Raw genomic sequence first — 25,381 nt, forward strand, 5'->3', positions numbered from 1 at the left:
ATTTGCAGGGGTATGTCAGTTTGGCTTTAATTTATAATTCCCTGATGTCTAAGAATTATTGGCCATTTGGATATTCTGTTTTGTGTAGTGCTTATTCAAATAGTAAGCTCATTTTTAGCTTGTTTGTATACATAAAAAACACAAATTTTAAGTGTATAGGATACATAAGTTTTAAGTGAAAAAAATACAGTTGTGTAATCTTCATTTCATTGGATTGTTTTTATTTTATCAATTATTGTATTAATAATTTATTAATTTGTAAGAGCGCTTTATGTATCCTCCATTCACTAATTTGAAGTATCAACTTTATTATGTGCTAAATTCTTGCATACACTTCATTTGGTTTCTGGACTTTTATCCTATTTTATTTATATTTCTTTTCCTAAAACATTAAAAATTTTATAGGGGTAAAGTGAGACATTTTGGAGAAAAATGATAAGTAGAATTGTATTGGCCACTTAATATTTTGTGAGTTGTCTTTTTTAATTGTAATTTTGTACTTTGATGTTATATTAAATGGAGATGACTTTTAAGACTGATTGCTTTTATTAATAGTTTTAATTGAGGTAAAATACACATAACATAAAATTTACCATCTTAATCGTTTTTATGTGTACAGTTCAGAATTAAGTATATTCAGATTATCATGCGAGCAATCTTTAGAAAATTTTATCTTGCCAACAAAACCTTAACCTCTATACACATTAAGTAGCAGCTCTTCATTTCCCCTTCTCCCCAGCCCCTGCCAACCAGCATTTTGCTTTTTGTTTCTATGAATTTGTCTATTCTAGATACCTCATTTGAATGGAATAATACAGTATTTGTCTTTTTGTGACAGGCTTATTTCCCTTGGCGTAATGTCTTCAAGGTTCATCCAGGTCGTAGCATGTTTCAGAATTTTCTTCCTTTTAAGGCTGAATAATATTCCATGTGTATGTGTATACTCATGTTTTGTTTACTCATTTTTTGATGGACACTTGAATTGCCTCTACCTTTTGGCTATTGTGAATAATGCTGCTATGAACATGGGTGTGTGAATATCTGTTTGAGTCCCTGCTTTCAATTCTATTGAATATATACCCAGAAATAGGTTTTCTGAATCACATGATAATTCTATTTTTAACTTTTTGAGGAACCTCTGTACTGTCTTCTACAGCAGATTACGATTTTACACCATAAAAAGCACACAGGGGTTCCAGTTTTCCATATCCTTGCCAATGCTTGTTATTTGTTTGTTTGTTTATTTAATTGTGGCCATCCTGATGGGTGTAAGGTGATATCTCATTGTGGTTTTGATTTGCATTTCCCTAATGATTAGTGATGTTGAGTGTCTTTTTATATGCTTCTTAGACGTTTGTATGGCTTCTTTGGAGAAATGTCTATTCAAGTTCTTTGCCCATTTAAAAATCAGATTATTTGTTGTTTTGTTGTTGAGTTGTAGGATTTCTTTATCTGTTTTGGATATGAACTCCTTATCAGTTATATGATTTGCAAATATTTTCTCTCATTCTGTGGGTTGCCTTTCACCCTGTTGATTGTGTCCTGTCATATACAAAAGTTTTAAATTTTGATGTAATCCAGTTTAACTATTTTTACTTTTGTTGCCTTTGCTTTTTTTTGTGTCAAATCCAAGAATACATTACCAAATCCAATCACAGGAAGCTTTTCCTTTATTTTTTCTTCTAAGAGTTTAATAGTTTTAGGTTTATGTTTAGGTGTTTGATCCATTTTGAGTTAATTTTTGTATATAATATAATGTAAGGGCTCAACTTTATTCTTTTGCATTTGAATATTCAGGCTTCTTTTAATATTATTTGTTGAAAAAACTGTTCTTTCCCCATTGAATAGTCTTGGCACCTTTGTAGAAAATCTAACTATTTATAGTTTTCAGATTACAGATCTTTCACCTTTTTGGTTAATTCCTCAGTATTTTTTTTTTTTTGATATTATTGTAAATGGAATTTTTTTCTTAATTTCCTTTTTGAATTGCTCATTGCTCGGGTATAGAAATGCAACTGATTTTTTGTGTGTTGATTTTGTATCCTGCAACTCTGCTGAATTTATTAGTTCTAACAAGTTTTTGTGTGTGTGTGTGTGTGGAATATTAGAGTTTTCTATATAAGAGATCATGTTGTCTGTGAATAGAGATAATTTAACTTCTTCCTTTTCAATTTGGATGTTTTTGTTTCTTTGTGTTGTCAAATTGCTCTGGCTCAGACTTCCAGTACTTTGTTGAATAGAATTGGCAAAAGTGAACATCCTTATCCTGTTCCTCATTCTAGAGGAAAAGCTTTTGGTTTTTCAGCATCGAATATGATGTTAAATGTGGACTTTTCATATATGGTCTTTATTATATTGAGGTAGCTTTCTTCTTTTCTAAGTTCATTGAATTTTTCTATCATGAAAGGATGTTGAATTGTCCAGTTCTTTTTCCTGCATCAGTTAAGATGGTCATGTGTTTTTTTTCTGTTATTTTGTTAATGTGGTGTATTATGTTGATTGATTTTTGTATTTTGAACCATCCTTACATTCCAGGCTGATTGCTTTTATTTTTAAGCTTAATTAATCTTTACTCTTTTTGTCTTTGACAGCTAGAAAAAGTGCTACAGCAAGGAGACATTGGAGAGTGTGCAGAACCATATATGATTTTCAAAGAAGCAGATGCCACCAAGGTAGAATGTCATGCCTCTTATTTCTGCCACTTTCATAGTCATTAGCAGTCACTTTCCATTCTCCTCAGATCCCCAAACCCAACCCTAAACAACCTCTAATCTCCGAAATTATAATTTGGGAGAATACTATACAGAGCATATTAAAGAATTTTACTACTAGTTCATTTTTTTCTCTTGGCCTACCCATTTTCTTTATTTCCTTCAGTACCTAGCTTGAGTCATGTGCTATGCTATTCTTTAAAATCTCCCTCACCCCAAGCTAATGGATTCCTAAAGAATCAAATTAGTTCAGTTTAATTCCTAAATAATAAAAAATTTCCTGTGTTTGCAAAACAGTGATTTTGATGGAACTTTTTCTAGCAAAGCAGAAGTATTCTGGGCCTCTGTCTAGCTGCAGATAATTAGGAAATATGGTAAAAATAGAAAATACAATCTCCATTTTGCCATCAGATAACTAATTTCTAGAATTTGGATAAACTTATAAAGCAAAAATAATAGGTGAACAATCGGTACCAAATTCCAGATACCCTGAGTTAGTTATAAGAATAACAGGTGAGGACTTCCCTGGTGGCGCAGTGGTTAAGAATCCGCCTGCCAATGCAGGGGACACGGGTTCGATCCCTGGTCTGGGAAGATCCTACATGCTGTGGAGCAGCTAAGCCCATGTGCCACGACTACTGAGCCTGTGCTCTAGAGCCCACGAGCCTCAACTACTGAGCCTGCGTGCTGCAACTACTGAAGCCCGCGCGCCTAGAGCCCGTGCTCTGCAACAAGAGAAGCCACTGCACCGCAACGAAGGGTAGTCCCCACCCGCCGCAACTAGAGAAAGCCCGCGCGCAGCAACAAACACCCAATGCAGCCAAAAAAAAAAAAAAGCATAGCAGGTGATTTTTGGATCTTTGAACACATGATTTAATATGTCAAACAGCCAGGAGAGGTGTGCTTGAGGAGTATTGGACAAGTCACCACAATGTAGAAAATGTTTTGCTTTTTATTTTTCTGAGATTTGGAACAAGAATTGAGCGTTTTCTGCTAATATGGGTACATCTGAGCACATGATATTCTCTGATTCCTGGATATCTGGTTGAAATTAGGGTTAAACTATTCTGGCTTTCCCCAGGTCGTCATTTTACAAATTAAATTGGTCTGTTATATGAAGTTCATAGGTGTATAATTGCAGCTTATTTCACTCTTCTCTTACATATTCACATGCTTGATAAGGGTCCTTAATTCTCTTTAAGTACTCTTAAAGCAAGGACCTATTTTGAAGGTATAATAGATATAGCAGTAAACAGCCCTACCATTTAGCTATTTCTTCATCTTTTCTCAGTCCTGAGTCCTAAGGTAGGACACTGCCATTTGAGTATACCTTACCAATATCCTATATGGAAATAGTATGTGAGAGATTTTAGTGTAGGTTTTCACCCTTGGACCATATTGCAGGCCACCTTAGTGTTTGTTTCAAGGATAGCCTAAAAGTTGAGCCAGCCTCAGGATGTCTTCCAGATAAGCACGTGCTATTTGGATCATTGGTCTTTTTCCAGGGTTTAGTCCTCTTGTCATACTTTTTTTGTTTGCTTCTTTTATTACAGCTCTGGGCTTATTTATTGTTGGTTTATTTGTGACCCCCAGTCCCACCTCATAGTTGTCATAAGTTAGTGCTTATGTCAGAATGGCCCAACTGCTTCCATCTTTTTTAGAAAAATAAAATTTAATAAGTCATAACCTAGAATATTTTGTGGTTGGCAGTTCGTGTCTAGAACCTGTTGTCTAGGTTATGTTTCCTTTCATAAAATAGTACTTTCAGTACATAAACATGTTTGACTCTTGCTGTCCGTTCTTTTCTCCCAACATAAGATCATCACAAACAGAAATTTTAAAGACTTTCACATACATTTGTAAAACTGGTTGAGGTTGCTTAGTAAAGATAATATACTGTTAATTGATCTCTGAAAGGTACAGATTGTTTTTCCATCTTTGCTGAGAATTGAGAATTCTTAACCTTTATATTTTCCTTTATATATTATGAAATAGCCTTTAATTCATTTCTTTGAACGTAATCATATAATGTATAAAGTTTTGTTTTGCAGAATAAGGAAAAATTGGAGAAGCTGAAAAGTCAAGCTGATCAGTTTTGCCAAAGACTTGGGAAGTATCGCATGCCTTTTGCTTGGACTGCAATCCATTTAATGAATATTGTTAGCAGTGCTGGGAGTTTGGAAAGAGATTCTACAGAGGTAGAAATAAGCACTGGAGGTGAGAATGTTTTATATAAAATATTTCTACATGTATAATTCTTTTCTTTTTCTTATATAGTCTTGTTTTATTTGTAAGCTTTGCAATGTAGTGAGACATTAAAAGGGTTTTCTTTTTTCCTTTAACGGGTTTATTGAGATGTAATTCACATACGTACAGTTTGCCCATTTAAGATGTATAATTCAATGTTTTTTGTTATATTCGTAAGGTTCAGCGAATGTCACCACAATCTAATTTTAGAACTTTCATACTCCTTAGTGGTCACGCTTCTCCTCAAGTCCCCAAACCTAACCAAACTGTAATTTATTTAGTCTGTATGGATTTGTCTATGCCGGACATTTCATATTAATAGAATTATATAATGTGTAATCTTTTGTGAGTAGCTTCTTTCACTTAGCATAATGTTTGAAAGGTTCACACATGTTGTTACATCTGGCTGTATAGTCCATTTTGAGTTAATTTTTGTACACGGTAAGAGGTAAGGGTCCAACTTCATTCTTTTTATGTAGATATCTAGTTGTCCCAACACAATTTGTTGAAAAGGCTATTCTTTCCCTATTGAATGGTCTTGGCACTCTTGTTGAAAATCAATTGACCGTCGATATATGGTTTTATTTCTGGACTCTCAGTTCTGTTCCATTGATATATATGCTTATGCTAGTACTGTCTTTATTATTTTAGCTTTGCAGTAAGTTTTGAAATTGGGAATAGTGGGTCCTCCAATTTTTTTCAAGATTATTTTGACTATTTTGGGCTCTTGCATTTTCATAAGAAGTTTAGGGTTAGGTGATAATTTCTGCACAAAGGCAGCTGGAATTTTGATAGGAATTACATTGACTTGGTAGATCAATTTGTGGAGTGTTGCCCTCATAACAATATTAAGTCGTCCAATCCGTGGAATGTTTTTCCATTTATTTAGATCTTAAAAATTTATTTAAACAATCTTTTGTAGTTTTCAGTGTACAAGTCTTGCCCCTCTCTTGTTAAATGTGCATCACAGTATTTTATTGGTTTTTGATGCTTATTTTAAATGGATTGTTTTCTTAATTTCATTTTCCTAATGTTCATTTTTAGTGATAGAAATACAATTGGCTTCTGAATATTGATCTTGTACTTTGAAACCTTTTTGAATGTGTTTATTAATTCTAATTTTTTTTTTCTTTTCTGGATTCTTTAGGATTTTCCATGTATGAGATCATGTCATCTGCAAATGAAAATAGGTTTACTTTTTTTTTCCCCATCTGGATGTCTTTATTTATTTTTCTTTTCTAATTATCTTGACTAGAACCTCCTGTACAGTATTAAAAAAAATGGCAAGAGTGGATATCCTCATCTTGTTCCTGACCTTAGGGGGAAGGCATTCAGTCTTTCACTATCAAGTATGATGTTTGCTATAGGTTTTTCATAGATGTAATGTAGTAGTTTGAGGAAGTTCCCTTCTATTCCTAACTTTTTGAGTGGTTTTGTCATGGAAGGATATTGAATTTTGTAAAATGCATTCTTTGAGTTTATTGAGATGATTTGTATGGTTTTTTGCCCTGTAGTCTTTTAGTATGCTGTATTGCATTAATTGATTGGTTTTGGATGTTAAACTAATCTTACACTTCTGGGAGAAGTCTCACTTGGTCATGGTATATAATCTTTTTTTATGTGTTGTTAGTCTGTTTCCTAGTATTTTGTTTAGTATTTTTGCTTCTATATTCCTAAGGGATGTTGGTCTGTAGTTTTTCTTCCTTGTAATATCTCTGTCTGGTATTGGTGTCAGGGTAATACTGGCCTCATTGAAAATGAGTTGTGATTTTTTCCTTCTGGTTTTTGGAAGAATTTGTAAACAATTGGTATTAATTTTTCATTGAAAGTTTGGAAGAATTCACTAGTGAAGCCACCTTGGCTTGGTCTTTTCTTTGTGGTAAGTATTTTCATTACTAATTATATCTCTTGTTATACATCTATTCATATTTTCTCTCTCATCTTGTGTCAGTTTCAGTACTGTGTATCTTTCTAGAAATGTGTTCATTTCATCTAAATTATCTAATTGTTATCTAACTGTTGACTTACAGTTATTCATAGTATTGTAGTATAATCCTTTTTCTCTCTAAGGTCTGCTGTAGTGATGATGTTAGTAATTTGAGTCCTGTCTATGTATTTGTTTTTTAATAAATTTATTTATTTTTGGCTGCATGGGGTCTTCGTTGCTGTGCAAGGGCTTTCTGTAGTTGTGGCAAGCAGGGGCTACTCTTTGTTGCAGTGTGCGGGCTTGTCATTGTGGTGACTTCTTTTGTTGTGGAGCACAGGCTCTAGGCACGCAGGCTTCAGTGGTTGTGGCATGCAGGCTCAGTAGTTGTGGCGCATGGGCTTAGTTGCTACGCGGCATATGGGATCTTCCTGGACGAGGGCTTGAACCCGTATCCCCTGTATTGGCAGGTGGATTCTTAACCACTGCACCACCAGGGAAGTCCCCTGTCTCTGTATTTTTTTCTTCATTAGTTTAACTAAAGTTTTAAAAATTTTATCTTTTTGAAGAATCAGTTTTTGGTTTCATTGATTATTTTTCTATTGTTTTCCTAGTTTCTATTTCATTTATTTCCACTTAGCTGTTGTCTTTTTTGGTATTCTTTCTTTTTTTTTAACATCTTTACTGGAGTTGCTTTACAGTGGTGTGTTAGTTTCTGCTGTATAACAAAATGAATCAGCTGTATATCCCCGTATCTCCTCCCTCTTGCATCTCCCTCCCACCCTCCCTATCCCACCCCTCTAGGTGGACACAAAGCACCGAGCTAATCTCCCTGTGCTATGCAGCTGCTTCCCACTAGCTATCTGTTTTACATTTGGTAGTGTATATATGTCCATGCCACTCTCTCACTTCGTCCCAGCTTACCCTTCCCCCTCCTTGTGTCCTCAAGTCCATTCTCTAAGTCTGTGTCTTTATTCCTGTCCTGCCCCTAGGTTCTTCAGAACCATTTTTTTTGTTTTGTTTTGTTTTAGATTCCATATATATGTGTTAGCATACAGTATTTATTTTTCTCTTTCTGACTTACTTCACTTCGTATGACAGTCTCTAGGTCCATCCACCTCACTACAAATAACTCAATTTCATTTCTTTTTATGGCTGAGTAATATTCCATTATATATATGTGCCACATCTTCTTTATCCATTCATCTGTCGATGGACACTTAGGTTGCTTCTATGTCCTGGCAATTGTAAATAGAGCTGCAGTGAACATTTTGGTACATGACTCTTTTTGAATTATGGTTTTCTCAGGCTATATGCCCAGTAGTGGAATTGCTGGGTCATATGGTAATTCTATTTTCAGTTTTTCAAGGAACCTCCATACTGTTCTCCATAGTGACTGTATCAATTTACATTCCCTTGGTATCCTTTCTAATGCTTGCTTTGGGTTTAGTTTTCTCTTCTTTTTCTGGTTTCTTAAGATGTAAGCTTAAGTTACTGATTTGAGGTCTTTCTTTTTTTGTAATATAAACATTCACAGCTATAAATTTCCCTCTGAGAACTTCTTTAGTGATATATCATATGTTTGGGGATTTTGCATTTTCCTATATCTTAAATGTTTTAAAATTTCCCTTGTTACCTCTTTGATCCATTGGTTATTCAGAAGTGTGCTGTTTAACTTCCACATGCTTATGAATTTCTCAAATTTTCTTCTGTTATTGATTTATAGCTTAATTCAATTGTTCTTGGAAAACATATTTTATATGATTTGAATCCCTTTGAATTTATTGTATTTTGTTCTATAGCTTATTATATAGTTTGTCTTGGAGAATTTCCTGTGTGTGCTTGAGAAGAATGTGTATTCTGCTTTTGCTTAGTGGTGTATTCTATAGATGACTGTTAGGTCTAGCTTGTTTATAGTTTTGTTTGTTTTCTACAACATAGTTGCTCTATTGGTTTTGAATTACAGGGTTATCTTGCAAGGACTGTGAATGCAAGTTATCTTAAATTCTTTTTCAAACTCAAGTGCTAAGACTGAGGGGCCATTATATGGTGACCAAAATTTGCATTGTGTGCCTGTTTCCTAGTAAATACATAGCTCCTCTATAGCTGTTCTTCATAGCTCATATTGGGTTATATGCATAATCTTTGTGTGGTAGAGACTTATTTTACACTGGAGAAGTTTTTAAAGAGAACCCAAAGATTTAGGTTTAATGCTTCCTTACAGATCTCCCCAGAAGTGAAATTCTTCTACTGTAATCAGTATTGCTGAGGGGATAATTTTCAACTTTAGTGGATATTTTCCTGTGTTTGGAAGACTGCTTTAAAACACATTTTAAATATTATGGAAATGAATATATTACTTTTTTTCCTTGGTAGAACGAAAGGGGTCTTGGTCAGAGAGGAGGAATTCTAGTCTGGTTGGCAGAAGATCACTTGAAAGGACAACAAGTGGAGATGATTCTTGTAACTTGACCAGCTTTCGACCTGCTACTCTCACAGTGACAAATTTTTTTAAGCAGGTATTGTTCTGTCATGGAGGAATTCTAGGGGGCTATTCGTACTTAAATTTCTTGTGATTTCAGAAAAATCATAATTTTCCATGCATTACATGTACATGTAGTAATTGATTGTGATTTTTAACAAGTTAAAAAAATTAAGAATAAAAAATATAAGAAAAAATAATATTATAGCTGTTTTTTCATCATTATATTTATTTAAATGTTGGCATTGATTAGCAATGCTTCCAAATCAATCATCCACATCTGTATCCTATTTCTTAATTTTAATATATTAACTTTTCTTAAGCGTTGATATTTTATGGATTTTCTTAGAGCAGGTGTATGGTTACATCTGTCTTCCCCACTCAAGTTGTTTTTGACCTAACATACCACATTCATGGTATATAGAATAGAAATTTCAGGCACTAGTAGTGCATTTTTGTGCTAAAATTATTTTTATAGGTGAGTTTATAGGTCCAAAAAGTTCCTGATCAAAGATACTTTGTTCTTTGCAAGTATATTTCCTGTACTTGAGTCAAATCAGTAGTTTTCAAGTGCTGGTCATGATCCAATAATAGTGATGGAAATTTAGTAGATAACACCCAGCTTAAAAAAACCAAACAAACCAGTAGAATAGAAAAATAATAGTGCATTGCACTTAGTGAAGTTAAATATTGCTTCAGTAGGCTTTTTTCCCTCCAATTTTTGTGTGCGTGCATACCTGTCTATATGTGCATACATGGTGTATGTGCTACTGAATTTTGATGTAAAATGAATTTTATGCTCTGAATCAGGATCAGAAAATTTTGAAAGTCTGTCTAAAGTAACCAGAGGACCAGAACATTTTAAGGATGGAAAAAAATTTGTATTAGTGTGATAAACTGGAGAAGGGTACTATGCATGTATTTTGGATCAGATTAAAGGAAAATGCTAAGTATTGCCTCAGAATTCCTCCTTCTGTGGTGTTATTCTAAACAAGAGGAGAAAATCCTGGCCTAGTGACACCTTATAACTTGAGAGAGCAAGGTGTTTAGGGCAGGATATGTTATGATTTGACAGCTAGCTGTCTAGTGTAATGCTACAGTTATGTATCAGAAGCATTTACAGACAGCTGCTCTGAGAGACTCAAGTGGAAAATAAAGCAGGTGAGAAGGGTCTGAAGTGGTAAGGGTCTTTTTGTTATGGATAATACTGCAAGAAAGAATCTAGAAAAGGCCACAGTGTTACTTGGATGAGGTGATAGGCCACATTTAGCTATGGAAACAGGGCAGTAGATTACTTGTTACAGTGACACAACCTTGTAGCTGTAACATTTCTCTCTCTCTCTTCATCTTCAGCTGGTATATCACTTCTGCCACTATTTCCACAGCTTTTTTTTTCTTCAGCATGTTTTATTATTGAACTAGTATTATAAACTTAAATCAATAAGTCATCCATCCACCCACCCGTTCATTCAACAAATTTTTTTTTTTTTTTTTTTTTTTTTTGCGGTAAGCGGGCCTCTCACTGCTGTGGCCTCTCCCGTCATGGAGCACAGGCTCCGGACGTGTAGGCTCAGCGGCCATGGCTCATGGGCCCAGTGGCTCCGCGGCATGTGGGATCTTCCCAGACCGGGGCACGAACCCATGTCCCCTGCATCGGCAGGCGGACTCCCAACCACTGTGCCACCAGGGAAGCCCTCAACAAATATTTTTTGAGCATTCATCATGTACTAAACACTGTTGGAGACTGGTAACTGGAAACTGGAACAAAGTGATTGTGAAAACTTAAAAAAGGATGATTGCTGGAAATATGGAGCAATGGAAAGCATTTACACTTGACTTTTGTACAGTTCCATAATTTTTTAACTATTAACATATATGATTTTTATAAGTATTTTTAAATAGCTAGGATATTATGCATCAGGCAAGTGCATATTAAGTAAAAAGCAGAGATTAAAATTTTAATAAAGTAGAATTCAAGGTACAATTTCTCCTAAATGAGATACAGAAGGCAGGTTATTTATTTACTTATTTATTTGTTTGTTTGTTTGGCTGTGCCGGGTCTTAGTTGTGGCATGCGGATCTTCCTTGCAGCATGCAGAATCTTTCGTTGTGATGCACAGACTCTTTGTGGCGGTGCGAACTTCTCTCTAGTTGTGGCGCACGAGCTCTAGAATGTGTAGGCTCAGTAGTTGCGGTATCCGGACCTAGTTGCCCCATGGCATGTGGGATCCTAGTTCCCCAACTAGGGATTGAACCCTTGTCCCCTGCATTGGAAGGTGGATTCTTAACCACTGGACCACCAGGGAAGTCCCCAAGTTTTTTTTTTTTTTTAATGAGAGATTACTGTCCGCGATTGAGATATAGTAATCAGGAGTGTTTATGTACAGATTTGAAATGTGTCAGGCCAAAATTCTTGGAAATACATAGAGATTTAAAAACAAAAATTAAATCCATACATTAGTTTTAAGGACATTTGTTCTATTTGTTGACATGTATAGAAGTTATCTGTTGCTTCAGGAGTACATAGCAGTACATGCAGTGTGGAGGGGTGAGTGTCAGCTAGGCTTATTCACATGTTTGGCTATTGACTAGGGTCAACTGATCTAGACTGACTTCTGCTGGGAAAACTGAAATGATTCAGACCATTTCCATGTGTCTCAGCTTCCACTCTTATACTCTAGCAGGCCAGCTTGGTCATGTTGTTATAGCAAGTGACAGAAGTTCCAGAGAGGGGGCAAGCTTACTTATGCAAATGCTTTTCAAGTCTCTGTATCATGTTTGCTTACTGATTAGAACAAGTCTCGTGGCCAAGCCCGGGGAAAGAATTGTGTCCCACCCAACAAAAGGCATGGAAACAGACAGGGAGTAAAGAATGGAGGCCATTGATATAATCAGTTTAGCAAGTGAAGTAGACAGAAATAATTGAATCTTGAGATAATCTGAATGTATTCTAAATAAGGACCATTTGAAAATCTGTATTCATTTCTGTACTCAAAAGGAGAGAATATGCTCTTTTAGTAACTGATGGAACATTTACAATAATTAATTGTGTATTTAGGCCACTGAAAAAATCTTCTTGAAGTCAGATTCTCTAACTATAACTCAGTAAAACTAAAAACCATTTATAAAAGTATTGACAAAAATCTCCAACTACTTAGAAAATAAAAATCACTTTTTAAAATAATGGCATAAAAGAAGATCAGTTCTGTATCCTGTTTAGAATACAATTGTGAGCAAATGAGATCTGGCTCAAGGTGAGCTCACAGTGATAAAGGAGGCTTAAATATGTTTATTACCAAATAGGATAAAAAGACAGTATATGAATTATGCATTAAAAATAATAAGATGTCAAATGCAGGAGGTTTGGATTAATAAAATGTAAAGACTTTTGAATAAAAGAATAAAATCAATCTCTACCTATTTTAACTGTAAGAAAAAATATTACTTTAAATTGAGAATTCTTTGTTAATTGGACATGGTTCGGTTTTTTTGTCTCTTTTCCCCATTGATTGAGGTCTTTTTAGAGTTTTATTTCTGGTCTTATTATCAGGATAGTTGTCTTGTTTTTTTTGAGAGTAGTTTTTTGTTGTTACTTCTTTCTTTTCTTTTTCAAATGTAGCCAATGCTCTATATTTTGCATTTAAGAAATTTGGTGATATAAAGTTGAAAAGACAAATGAAAATTCAAGTGTAACAAATTTATGAGTGTCATATATATATATATATATATACAAACACACACGTACATATATATGTCTGTTTTCTGTCTATATTCTTGTTTTCTTCTCTTTATCTCCCTGTAACTTGCATCATTTTTTCTATATTTTAGAGTGCCCTGTAACCCCTTATAAACACAGATAATGGGCTGTAAATAAATCTATAAAATTTAAAAATAGATAGAATATTATAGCTCTTAATACAATTTGAAAGCAAGAAGGAAGAAAATAGGTTAGCATATTTATTTTTAATCATAATTATATTAATTTAATTTTACTTTTCATTCAGACTGAAATGAAGGAAGAAGGGCAGGATTATTAATAGGCAATATAAACTTATTTTCAATGTACTGTATTGTTAAAATCTAATACTTTTTCCTCTATTTTTAAAATCAGGAAGGAGATCGCTTAAGTGATGAAGATCTGTACAAATTCCTTGCTGATATGAGAAGGCCATCTTCTGTTTTACGGCGACTAAGACCTATTACAGGTATTTTAAGATTTTGTGTAAATGTGATGACAACTATTATCATCATTAATAATTGTATTTTTTATAATTATCTATTCCTTTTTTCAGTTATCTAGCCCATATGTGTTTCTGTGCTCAATACCTGTCAGCCTTCTTCATTTCATTATTCTGCTCTCATGTAGTCTAACAGTTTGGATGCAGGATTCAGTACCTTTTATAATTTGAGTACGGAAATGAGAATGATGAATAATATTGTGGCTTAAAATTATTTTCTAGAGGGAAAAAAATACATGTAATGGTAGATGTTCAGAAGTAGATTCATATTATGATCAGAGCAAACCATTCCAGAGTAAAACTATTTTGAAATCTACCAAATTTAAAGTAAATCATTTAATCTTCAAAATGTTGGCTTGTTTCTATACTAGATCCCTCTGGTTTTTTTCTTCTTTTTCGCCCTCTTCTTCCTTTCCATTCATTCATTCAGTAAGCATTTATTATTTTATGTCTTTATGTCTGTATTAGTAATTTGTAAGTTTGAGACTTGATAAGACGAAATAATTTAGAGGTCTGAGATGATAGCAATTTTGGTTTCTTCCCAGACTTCTTGCAAAAATAGGATCTAAATCCTTCCAAAAATACTTTTAGTGTGAAGTTGTTATTTATTATGTTTACATTGTTTTTATGATGTATTTTTATATGCAGCTCAGCTGAAGATAGACATTTCTCCTGCACCTGAAAATCCCCATTATTGCCTAACACCAGAGCTGCTTCAAGTGAAGCTTTACCCTGACAGTAGAGTTAGACCTACCAGAGAAATTTTGGAGTTTCCTGCAAGGGATGTCTATGTTCCAAACACTACTTACAGGTAGCACATTTTAATTTTGGAGAATTCTGAAATAAGATACTATATATTCTAATATTAATAGAGAGTGAAACTCTTCAAAAATCTTTTGTAGCTTTGTTATTCCATTTCTTCATGATTTTATTAATAGCTGTAATGTATTAAGCTATTGCTGTGCAAGAGGTATAATGTTAGTTACCTTACATACATTATCTTATTTAATGTTCATAGCTTGAGGTAGGTATTACCTTCATTTTAGAAGTGAGTAAACTGAGGGATAAAGAGGTTATACTTTACTGTGTTGGAGCTAGCATTTGAATTGTGGGTTGTTAGGTTAAAACATTTGAACTCCTAGTTACTGTATTTCCTCATGTGTTTTTATTAGCAGAATCTAGCATTACACATCAATCATATGTATGTGCCTGCACTATGTTCTAACAATAAACAATATTTGGTGATTCTACATTACTCAGAGAATACTTGACACAAGGTTATTGGATAGGCTTTTAGGCTGAACCTGGATAACTCCAGGGGTACCATTTAGATATACTCTTTATGAATGAAGCTCCCTTTATTTGTGAATGCTGAGACCATGACTTGACATGTCTATTGGGATACCCAACAGGGCCGCTCAGACATAAGTTTCTGCCTAGACTTCCCCATCTTAATGTATTTCACCACCGTTTACCCAGTTCCTGAGGCCAAAAGTTTTGGAATCAAAATGATTTCTCTCCTTTTGTTATTCCTCACATTTACTCCTCCACGAAGTTTTGTAGGCTCTGCTTCAAAATGAATCCCAAATCCAATACTTTGTACCTCCTCCACCTTTAAAATTCTAGTCAAGTTACCATCCAGATCAGCACTGTCAAATAGAAATATAATGGGAACCACATTTGTAATGTAAAATTTTATAGTTGCTACATTAAAAAAAATAGAAACAAGTGAAATTAATCATGTTATTCAACCCAATATATCTAAAATAGTATTTTAACATGTAATAAATGTAAAAAATTCTTTTACTTTTCTTCCACTCCTACTAAAAATCTTCAAAGTCTGGTGCGTATTTTACACTTAAAGCACATCTCAGTTCAGATGAGCCACATTTCAAATGCTCAATAGTCAGATGGGCCTAGAGGCTAGAATATTGGACAGCCGCTGATCTCGAATTTTGTGTACCTTTTAAAATTTGATCTTATTTCTACCCCTGCCTCAGTCAATTCTCAGCATTGTAGTCAGAGAGATTTTTAAAAGATATAAATCAGATCATTTATTCCACTGCCTAAAGCCCTCCAGTGGCTTCTATTATAAGCAGAACAAGAATGAATTTTTTTACTGTAGTCTATAAGACTGTATGATCTGGCTTCTGCCTTTCTCTAACGTCATATCTTACTAATCTCTGTCTTGCTCATTTTAGCCTCAGTGGCCTTTTTGTTCATCCTTGAACAAACAAAATTCTGCCTAAGATTTTTTGATTTTTTTTTCTTCTCTTTGCCTATTATGTTTTTCCCCAGATAGTCACATGACTTGATTCCTTATTCAGATATGTATCTGCTTACAGGACATTCTCGTCACCCTAACTAAAAAGATCTGCTGCTTCCCTACTCTAGCTTTTTAACCTTCCTTGTATTTATCATTATCTGGCACTGTAATATGTAGTTATATGGTCATTTTTTGTCTTTCTCATTAGAATGTAATTACTGTAAAGGGCAGGGACTTGTCTGTTTTGTTTACCACTTTATCTCCAGCATATAGAATAGTGTACAAGCACATGGAGAGCACACAGTAAATACTTACTCAGTGAGTTAAGAAATAAGACATTGTACAGTGGTATGAATGGAATTTAGAGTCATGCAGATATGGGTGTGACTTCTGACTCCACTGTTTATTGTTTAAGTAACTTGTTTTAAGTTACCAATTTATTGGCACTCAGTTTTATTAATAAAATGTGAGATGATAATACCTGTCTTCTCTTGTGAGGGTACAGAGCGCAAAGCATTACACGTGATTGGCACATAGTGTGAGTAAAATTCCTGGAAGATAGGCTGAAGAAAATATATACTGCTTTTTCAAAAGAAACAGGTAATATAAGTATTCTCCTATAAATTATATATATAACTATTTAAAAGGACATGGAATAAAGAAGTGATCCAAGGTTTGTATTGAACAATTCAGAGGTTATCAACTCTCTCTCTTATCTAGTGCAGGAATCTCATCTAGAACATTCCTAACTTGTGTTTATCTGTCTTTCCTCTGCTTGGATTATTTCAGAGACAGGGAAAATGGAACTGGGGACTATGAAAGGTCTTTCCTTTCATTTTCCTATTTACCTTTGTTATTTATTTACATATTTATATTTTTTAAACAAATTATATGAATATACTTAAAGTTCACATAGTTCCATAAGGCTTAAAATTAAAAACAGAGGTCCTTCATCTTATTCCTACCAACTTTTCCCTATGCTGATGTCTAATCTTTATTGTCACTCACTAGTAACTCTTTTTGATCCTTCTTTTGGTATTTTACTCTTTGTTTCTAAATAGCATGTTCATGCTGCTATTTCTTGATTCTTTTTCAAGATTTAACCCTGATATCTCCTCCTTAAAAAAATACATATACTTGCATAAATCCAGAAAAAAAATATACTTGTCAGCTCTGTAAAGCTTCATATTATCAATTATTTCCTTTCTTGCACCTTCCTTGGTCCCTTTGCAACTAAATTATAAGTTAGTATAGCAGGGGAAGTTTTCTAGGCTCACTAGCCTTACTGTACAGTTGTCATCTTAGAGCCTATTCACCGTTTTCCTAGAAATTCTGTTTGCATTTCTTTTGCAATGGAGTTCTTATCTCCTATATGTTTTTTTCTTTCTTGGTTTACTCATCATACTGAGAGCCTTTAGTATCTTCCTGGATTAGGGTGTAGGAAAGTACCTGCACATATTATATGCTTGATAGAAGTTAGTCATTATTATTATCATTGGCTTTATTACATTACATTTACCCAATCGTTACACAACTTGAGAGAGATTGGTTTGAAAGCTTAAGGATACTGGGCTTTTGGGGTATAATTGGCTAAGAGAATGATTTTTTTTTTTTTTTTTGCGGTACGCGTCCCTCTCACTGTTGTGGCCTCTCCCGTTGCGGAGCACAGGCTCTGGACGCGCAGGCTCAGCAGCCGTGGCTCACGGGCCCAGCCTCTCGGCGGCATGTGGGATCTTCCCGGACCAGGGCACGAACCCGTATCCCCTGCATCGGCAGGCGGACTCTCAACCACTGCGCCACCAGGGAAGCCCGAGAATGATTTTAAAAAGGAAGGTTATCAAAGTCACTAGTGACCTTTTTTGTATTATTACTTGGGCCTTCAATGTCCAGTGAGACCTGAATACCAAATCATATAGGTTGCTTATTCTACTTAGAACTGTGAAAAAATTTTAGTCTCAGGCAGCTAATATTTTTTAGGAATTTATAATTTTAAAAAAACCTTTCACTTATCTAGAAAATCTAGCATAGGTAGAAATAATTTTAGAATGACAGAAGGAGATATACTCAGCAGATATCAGCTGACACACAGATATCATAAAATTTTACATAAATTTCCATAAATATTTGTTGACTGAATTGTTGTATTGGATCACAATAATACTCTTCTAGCTCAGTTTGAATTCTTTCTACCTTCTGAGGCATGTTTCAAGGTATGTTTCAAGGTAAGCAGTGATTTCTGGTAATACATGTTAGTAGGAATTATGCAATCTATATGTGTACATTTTCCCAGTGAATAATGTTTAAAAAAGAAAGTAAAGTTGACACAAGGACTCCTTTTAGTTTATATATAGCCATTATCTCTTTAACTCTGCACAGCAGCCGGCACAGAGCCAATGCAATTATCCCTGTTTTATAGATGACAAAGCTGACATTCCACAGGGTTCAAAATTATATCTGAATGAAACAGAAATTTAAGCAATTTTAGTGTGAGGGTTTTTTTGTTTTTTTTTGGCTGGATCTCATTGCCCTAACCAGGGATTGAACATGCACCCCCTGCAGTGGAAGCACGGAGTCTTAACCACTGGACCACCAGGGAAGCCCTATAAGACTACTTTTAGTTTATATATAGCCATTATCTCATTAACTCTGCACAGCAGCTTGCACAGAGCCAATACAATTATCCCTGTTTTATAGATGACAGAGCTGACATACTGTAGGGTTCAAATTTGTATCTGAAAAAACCAGAAATTTAAGCATTTTTAGTGTGAGTTTTAAGAAAGTATTTGCACATTGTATTTATTTTTAGTAGTAAACGTGAGTGTACTTTAAAGGGTTTCAAGGGATAAAAAAGATAAAAAAAATTATCATCTGAGTAGAGGGAGAATGAATGGATGTGATTGATGCAAACATTTGACAAGTGAGAAATCGTAGGGAGAACTGTATTCTGAAAGTGGCAGATCTCCTATTACTTAACACCTATTGCTTCTAATTTTTATAGTTATCAAATAATTTAGAAAAAGCTATCTAAAAAGATATGTATGTAAAAAATATATTTTTTTAGTTTAATTTTTTATGTTTTACATTAAAATATGCTTTTAAAGATATTATTGAGATTTCTCTCTTTTTTTTTAACGTTGTAATATTTTATTTCAAAAGAACCATTTACTTTTCCTCTACACATGAATTTTTTTTAACATCTTTATTGGAGTATAATTGCTTTACAATGGTGTGTTGGTTTCTGCTTTATAACAAAGTGAATCAGCTATACATATACATATATCCCCATATCTCTTCCCTCTTTCTCAAAGAGGTTTTTTTAAAAAAATCTTTACTAAGCTATACCTAAAGTTAGAGATTTTCACATTCAAGTAAAGTCTGTCTTTTTTTTCCCCACCACATGTGGTTGTTCACTTATTCTTTTAAAGTGTTAACAACAGAAGGGACTTGGTCTGTTCAAATCCTCTATAGCGGTAAATGAGGATGCACAGATACATGGTAGTTTTTTTTTTTTTTTTTTTGCGGTACGCGGGCCTCTCACTGTTGTGGCCTCTCCCGTTGCGGAGCACAGGCTCCGGACGCGCAGAGTCAGCGGCCATGGCTCACGGGCCTAGCCGCTCCGTGGCATGTGGGATCTTCCTGGACCGGGGCACGAACCCATGTCCCCTGCATCGGCAGGTGGACTCTCAACCACTGCACCACCAGGGAAGCCCTACATGGTAGTTTTTAGCAATTAGGAACTGAATAACATATTTCTTATTGTGCAAAACAAGTGGAGATAATTTATATCAATTGCTTGCTTTATCAAGAAAATACTTATCACTCTATCATAGAAGAAATGCTAGTGCAGTTGTTACATTAAGATAATCAAATAAAAAACTTTCTTACTCATGGAAAAAAAATTTTTTTGTTGAATATCTGAAATCACTTGAAAGTTAGGTAGTAGATTGTGTGTAATGCTACTCATGTTCCAAATTTGTACTTGATGACCACTGTTGCACTTGAGTTAAAAGATCATGGTACATCTAATTGAGCAAATGCCCGTGTGTTTTATTGACATCCAGTTTTTAAGAGATATGTCGTAGAGCACGATATTCTTGGTGAAACTATTAAGAGTTAGTTTCTTTCCCCCAAATAGCCTTAGTTGTAATCACCTATTGAACTTTCATATCTTTGTTCTTCTTCCATTTCGTAGAAAGACCGTATCCAGCAAATATGCTGTTACCAAGAATATAAGAATGAATACAGTGGTTCAGACTTGGTGACACTGAGAAACAAAATGAAAGGATGTGGTTCATTTTGATCTGGACCTTAGTTAGCAGTTAGTAATACACCCCCATTCATCTCTCAGTAATCCTTAGTAAATCTGTATTATCTGTGACATTAACCTGATTATAGTTTTAAACTTTTTATAGTGGAAAATTACGAACATACACAAAAGTATATAGAATAGTACAATTAACCTCCATTGTCATTCTTATTTCATCTATTACCTGTTCGTTTTTTTTCTGTAATACTTTAAAATGAAGCCTAGTCATCATATCATTTCACCAGTCAGTCCTTCAGTTATGTATTTCTAACAGATAAGGACTTAAAAAAAATTAGCCACAATAACATTTGAAATGTTTTATTATTGCTTTATAATTTTACCCTGTATCAGTTTTCTCCTGGGTAGTTTAATAAGTTTATTGTATAGTGATTGAATTTTTTCCCTAAAATTCTGTTTCTAGGAATAGCTTGGTCAATCAAAGTAAATGTGTACAGTTGGCCCTTCATATTAGCAGGTTCCACATCTGCAGATTCAAACAACTGAAGATTGAAAATATTTGGAAAAATAAATTCCAGAAAGATCTAAAAAGTAAAACTTGAATTTGCTGTGCACTGGCAACTATTCACATAGTGTTTACATTGTATTAAGTATTAAAAGTAATCTAGAGATGATTTAAAATATGCGGGAGGATGTGCATAGGTTATATGCAAACACTTAACCATTTTATATAAGGTACTTGAGCATCCACGGATTTTGGTGTCCTCAGTGGTCCTGAAACCACTCCCCTTGGATACCAAGGGAAGACTATACTACTTATATTATGACATGAGAGCCATGTAATTCATGTTTCCTAAACTAGGTTATCATATGATGGTAGGTCTCCCTTCAGAGTTGGGGTTCTTAATACCATTTGGCAGTCTTATGAATCCTTTGATTCTTGTTTGGGAATAATCTTTCTGAATGTATAAAATGAAATAGGAAATCAATTATATTAAATAACAATTATCAAGATTTTAAGTTGTGATATGTTTCTTTATTAATGAATTAAATAACAAGATTTAGCTGCAGGTCTAAAAACTACCATATTCTCTAGGTAGTAATAAGCGTGAACAGTGTTTTAAGATGCCTGCAATAGTTGTGATATAAAGTCATGTATGATTTCTATTAATGACAAAGTCTCATGTATTGCTAATACTGGTATAGTTAGTTTCCTGCATTCAAAATTTGAGGAAGTGTAAATTTCAGTGAAAATTAAGGAGTATTTTTTTTTCCATTCAAGTTTTCGGTTCTCTGCTTTAGAGAGTATTGGTCTTTGTTTTTAGTTTTAGTTTTCATAGATGTCACAAACTATTGCCATACTCCACTGTTTTGGTTTTGCCCTAGATATAGCACTCTGGTTTTTATACTATTTAATTGGTCCTAGTTTATTTTAACTACAAAAATTCTTGATTTGAGAGGTCTGTCTGTTCTCTAACATTTTAACATAGCCACCCAGGAGTTTTTAACTAGAGGCTTGAACATGGTGGAGTGTTATCTCAGACTCCAAGGGAAGGAGTAAAATTCCAGAAACAGCAGCAGAATGTGAGGAGAGCACTTTTGTTCCCCTGTCCTGAGAGTTAGAGTATTTTCTGTTAAGAAGCATTTGTACAGAGTATTTACTTAAAGAGATGTGAATAGTGATACCCAAGATCCAGTTTTTGCAAGTATATACATTTGTTTAGAACTTTGTAGTTCATACAGCCATTCAAATACAGTATTTTACTTGATAATTACAGGTCCATGAAGTAGATTTGACAAAGTTATTATTATTCCCATATATATGGGATATGGAAACTGAGGCTTAGTTGCTTATTTGAAGATAAACAGAGCCTTACATCTTTAAAGATACAGGTTATTGCTTTGTCAAATAAATGTAATCATTTTGTTAGATGTATGATTGTTCTTGGGATTAAACATATGAATTTAGGAAAACAGTTTTTATGTTTGAGGTGGAATCTCTGATTTTATATTTTCTAAAATGTCCTTGAAACCTCATTTTATAAAGGCTTATTAGGGGGATTGTTAATCCTATTTTCATGACCTTGAACTGCTCATTTCACACCAATTGAGTAATTTTGCCCTATTTGATTTGCCATGAAAACACTTTGGACTTTGATAAAAGGGCCAGCATTTGATCACTTTGTAGTACATGCATAAGTGCAATGTTTGTGGTTGTTAGTTACGGGAGAAAAACAAAAGGACATTTGATTATTCTATAACAGAATGTGGAATATGTAACAATACATATTTGGAATAGGTTTTATAAGGAGGTAAATAGTAGATACTCAAATACTGATTAATGAATACATTTTTGATTAATGAATGAGTTAATTGATTTCCATGAGTTATTAGGAAGAAAAGATACAAGCGTGAAAACATGCTGATTCTAGGATGGCAGGATTTAAATAGATTATACTACAGTAGGTAACTCCTACATGAGAAATGTATATACTTTCTCTCAGTAAAATTCACACTAGTTCAGAGTAAACTCTTGGTATAGAAATTCTGTAGGAATTCACTAAAATCAAGTAGATTGACTACCTTTGGTGCTGTTGGGGTTTTTATTACTATTTTTCACTATTTTTCGTGTTAATGATTTGCCAGATTTATTTTTCTGTCTTGTCTTTACTTGTAAAGTGCCAATTGAAGGGGTCCAGACAGTAATGCTGCAAGGTTTCAGAGGAAGGACCTCCATTTACTAGGATATTTGTGGAATAAGTGAGATCCTCTGTGCTACCCTGAAGTATAAATAGCATCTAGCCAAGCAGAAAGGTGTGGAGAGGTATTCTAGGAAAATGGAATGGCATTAGGAAAGTATACAGGGGATGTTTCAAAGTGAATAATTTTAATTAGATCTGAGGGTTTGTGTTGGGCAGGAAATGGTTAAAGAAATATTTTGACGTCAGATTATAGAAATCCTTGAACACCTGGAAGAGATTTCGATTTTGCTTTGTAGGCTTATGCTCTTGTAATTGGGGTACACATTCTTGTGAGGGCACAGCTAAATGAGATATGCAAGTCATGGTAGAGGAGAGGTGGTACACAAAGTTAATTGCAAAGCCAAAGATGCCTCCTGGGTTCTAAGCTTTTATGAGTGGAAGCATGGTAGTGCCATTAATATATATAAAGAAATAAGGCATGGACATATATATATACACTACCAAAGTAAGGTAGATAGCTAGTGGGAAGCAGCCGCATAGCACAGGGAGATCAGCTCAGTGCTTTGTGACCAGCTGGAGGGATGGGATAGGGAGGGTGGGAGGGAGGGAGACGCAAGAGGGAAGAGATATGGGAACATATGTATATGTATAACTGATTCACTTTGTTATAAAGCAGAAACTAACACACCATTGTAAAGCAATTATACTCCAATAAAGATGTAAAAAAAAAAAGAAATGAGAGTGTGAAAAGGTAAAAGGGAGAACCAGCAGACTGTAAGGTATTGATGAATTTGTTATTTGATAAATTGAGTTTGAAGAGGCTATAGGATATCAAAAGGAGAAATGTCAGGTAGGCAATGGAAGAAGGGGAACTGGAGAGAGATCTGGGAGTAATATGTAGATTTGGGAACTTTATTCATGGAAAAAGATGAGTCCATGAGAGTAGATAGAATTTCTGAGGGTCAGAGTAGAAGAGATGACTGAATATTGTCCATTGGTCAACAATGCTTAAGACTAGGATGGATTAGGGCTTTAAAGATGGGTTCAAGTTGGAGATAATCCTTGGAGAGTATAGTAGTATTGTGGAAGCAAACTGAAGGTCAAGTTTGAGAAAAGAATATTGTTATTAGTAAGTAGTAGAGAAACCAAAGAGAATGTGGTCTAAGAGGTCACTAGATTTGACAGTTGTGTTAGTGGTACAATTAGAACACTTTTGGCAAACTAGTGAGGACAGAAGGACACAATTTTGTGAACCATAAAGAAAAAAAATCCTTTTTCTTTCTCTACCAGAATTCTCTCTCAATCTGAGCTTTATATACAGAAAAAAACTCACTTAATGTTCCTAAATGGAACAAAATGAAACATATTGTGTGAGAATTATAAAAAATTGGAAAACAGAGACAAAAATTGGTATATTAAATAATGCATTATTTTGCATTTGAAAGCTTCCTATTTTAAGCCATTTTGGCATTCTCGCTCTAAAAAGTCAACTTGGACAGCTTGAATGTGGTTCTGAAAAAAAGAAAACCTACTCTTGCCTTTATTCTTTTGTATTTTTTGGAACAAAATATTTATGTAGGATCCACATAGATCATCCATATTTGCATGTGTCATACAGTAAAAATTTATATGACATATATTGGATAATTTAACATACAGAATGCTGAATATTTATTGACTAATGTGAGTCACTGTATAGCTTGGGCACTAACCTTTAAAAATTGGATTTAATTCAAGACTTTATTTCTCCTTGGTAGTTTCTTTAAAAACATATTTAAAAATAAATACTGACAAGTGATACTATGGTCAAAATATCCTCTAATAATTCTTGAGGATTTAGAATTTAAATTATTTAAATTAGAAATAACATAATCATACTTCTCTTGGATGTCAATAAAAACTGCAAGAATTGGACTTCCCTGACTCCATGCCTCCACTGCAGAGGGCACGGGTTTGATGCCTGGTCGGGGAACTAAGATTCCGCATGCTGTGGCACAGCCAAAAAAAAAAAGCTACAAGAATTAAAATTTCTATAATTTAGGGGACTGAGTCTTTATTGAATTTGGAAACATACATGAACATCTCTCAGACTATTTAAACATTTAGTTACTTGTTAGGATTCTTAATTGTTTGAAAACCTACACATAAGTATTAGACTCACACTGTGTTCAGGGGGAATAAATGATAAAACTTTAAGTTGATGCCACCAATACATTCATTCTTATTGTATTCTGACAAGATCCCTTTAAAATTATTTGTTTTCACAATATTAAGTGTTAAAATATGTATACAGTACAGATAAGTTAACAAACAAGTTAAGCTACAGCAGTACTTGATATTTAAAGTCAATATGACTTAGCAGTTATGATCTACTGTATATAAAACTGTGAATCTATTTCAGTACAGTATTTCATCCTGCTTCATTTGGCTTCATAAACAAAGCATACCAAACATTTACTCCAGATTATTTTGTAGCAAAATGAAGTATCGGTTTTAAGATTCATATTATCGATTTTCACATGTACTCTGAACTGACTGAATTTTAGT

General features: G+C 34.2%; 1 protein-coding gene across 11 annotated transcripts in view; it reads left to right on the plus strand.

The window, feature by feature from the left end:
• DOCK7 (dedicator of cytokinesis 7) overlaps window positions 1–25,381 on the plus strand; it is a 211,794-nt gene that overhangs the window by 46,435 nt on the left and 139,978 nt on the right. For all 11 annotated transcript variants that reach the window (XM_060304849.1, XM_060304856.1, XM_060304861.1 and 8 more), the window contains exons 10-14: window positions 2,592–2,672; window positions 4,763–4,928; window positions 9,259–9,401; window positions 13,476–13,569; window positions 14,251–14,413. In XM_060304849.1, coding sequence (XP_060160832.1) covers window positions 2,592–2,672; window positions 4,763–4,928; window positions 9,259–9,401; window positions 13,476–13,569; window positions 14,251–14,413 — 647 coding nt within the window. The remainder of the gene's footprint in view (window positions 1–2,591; window positions 2,673–4,762; window positions 4,929–9,258; window positions 9,402–13,475; window positions 13,570–14,250; window positions 14,414–25,381) is intronic.

The sequence above is a fragment of the Globicephala melas genome, chromosome 1, assembly GCF_963455315.2.
Source record: "Globicephala melas chromosome 1, mGloMel1.2, whole genome shotgun sequence".
NCBI classification, from domain to species: domain Eukaryota; kingdom Metazoa; phylum Chordata; class Mammalia; order Artiodactyla; family Delphinidae; genus Globicephala; species Globicephala melas.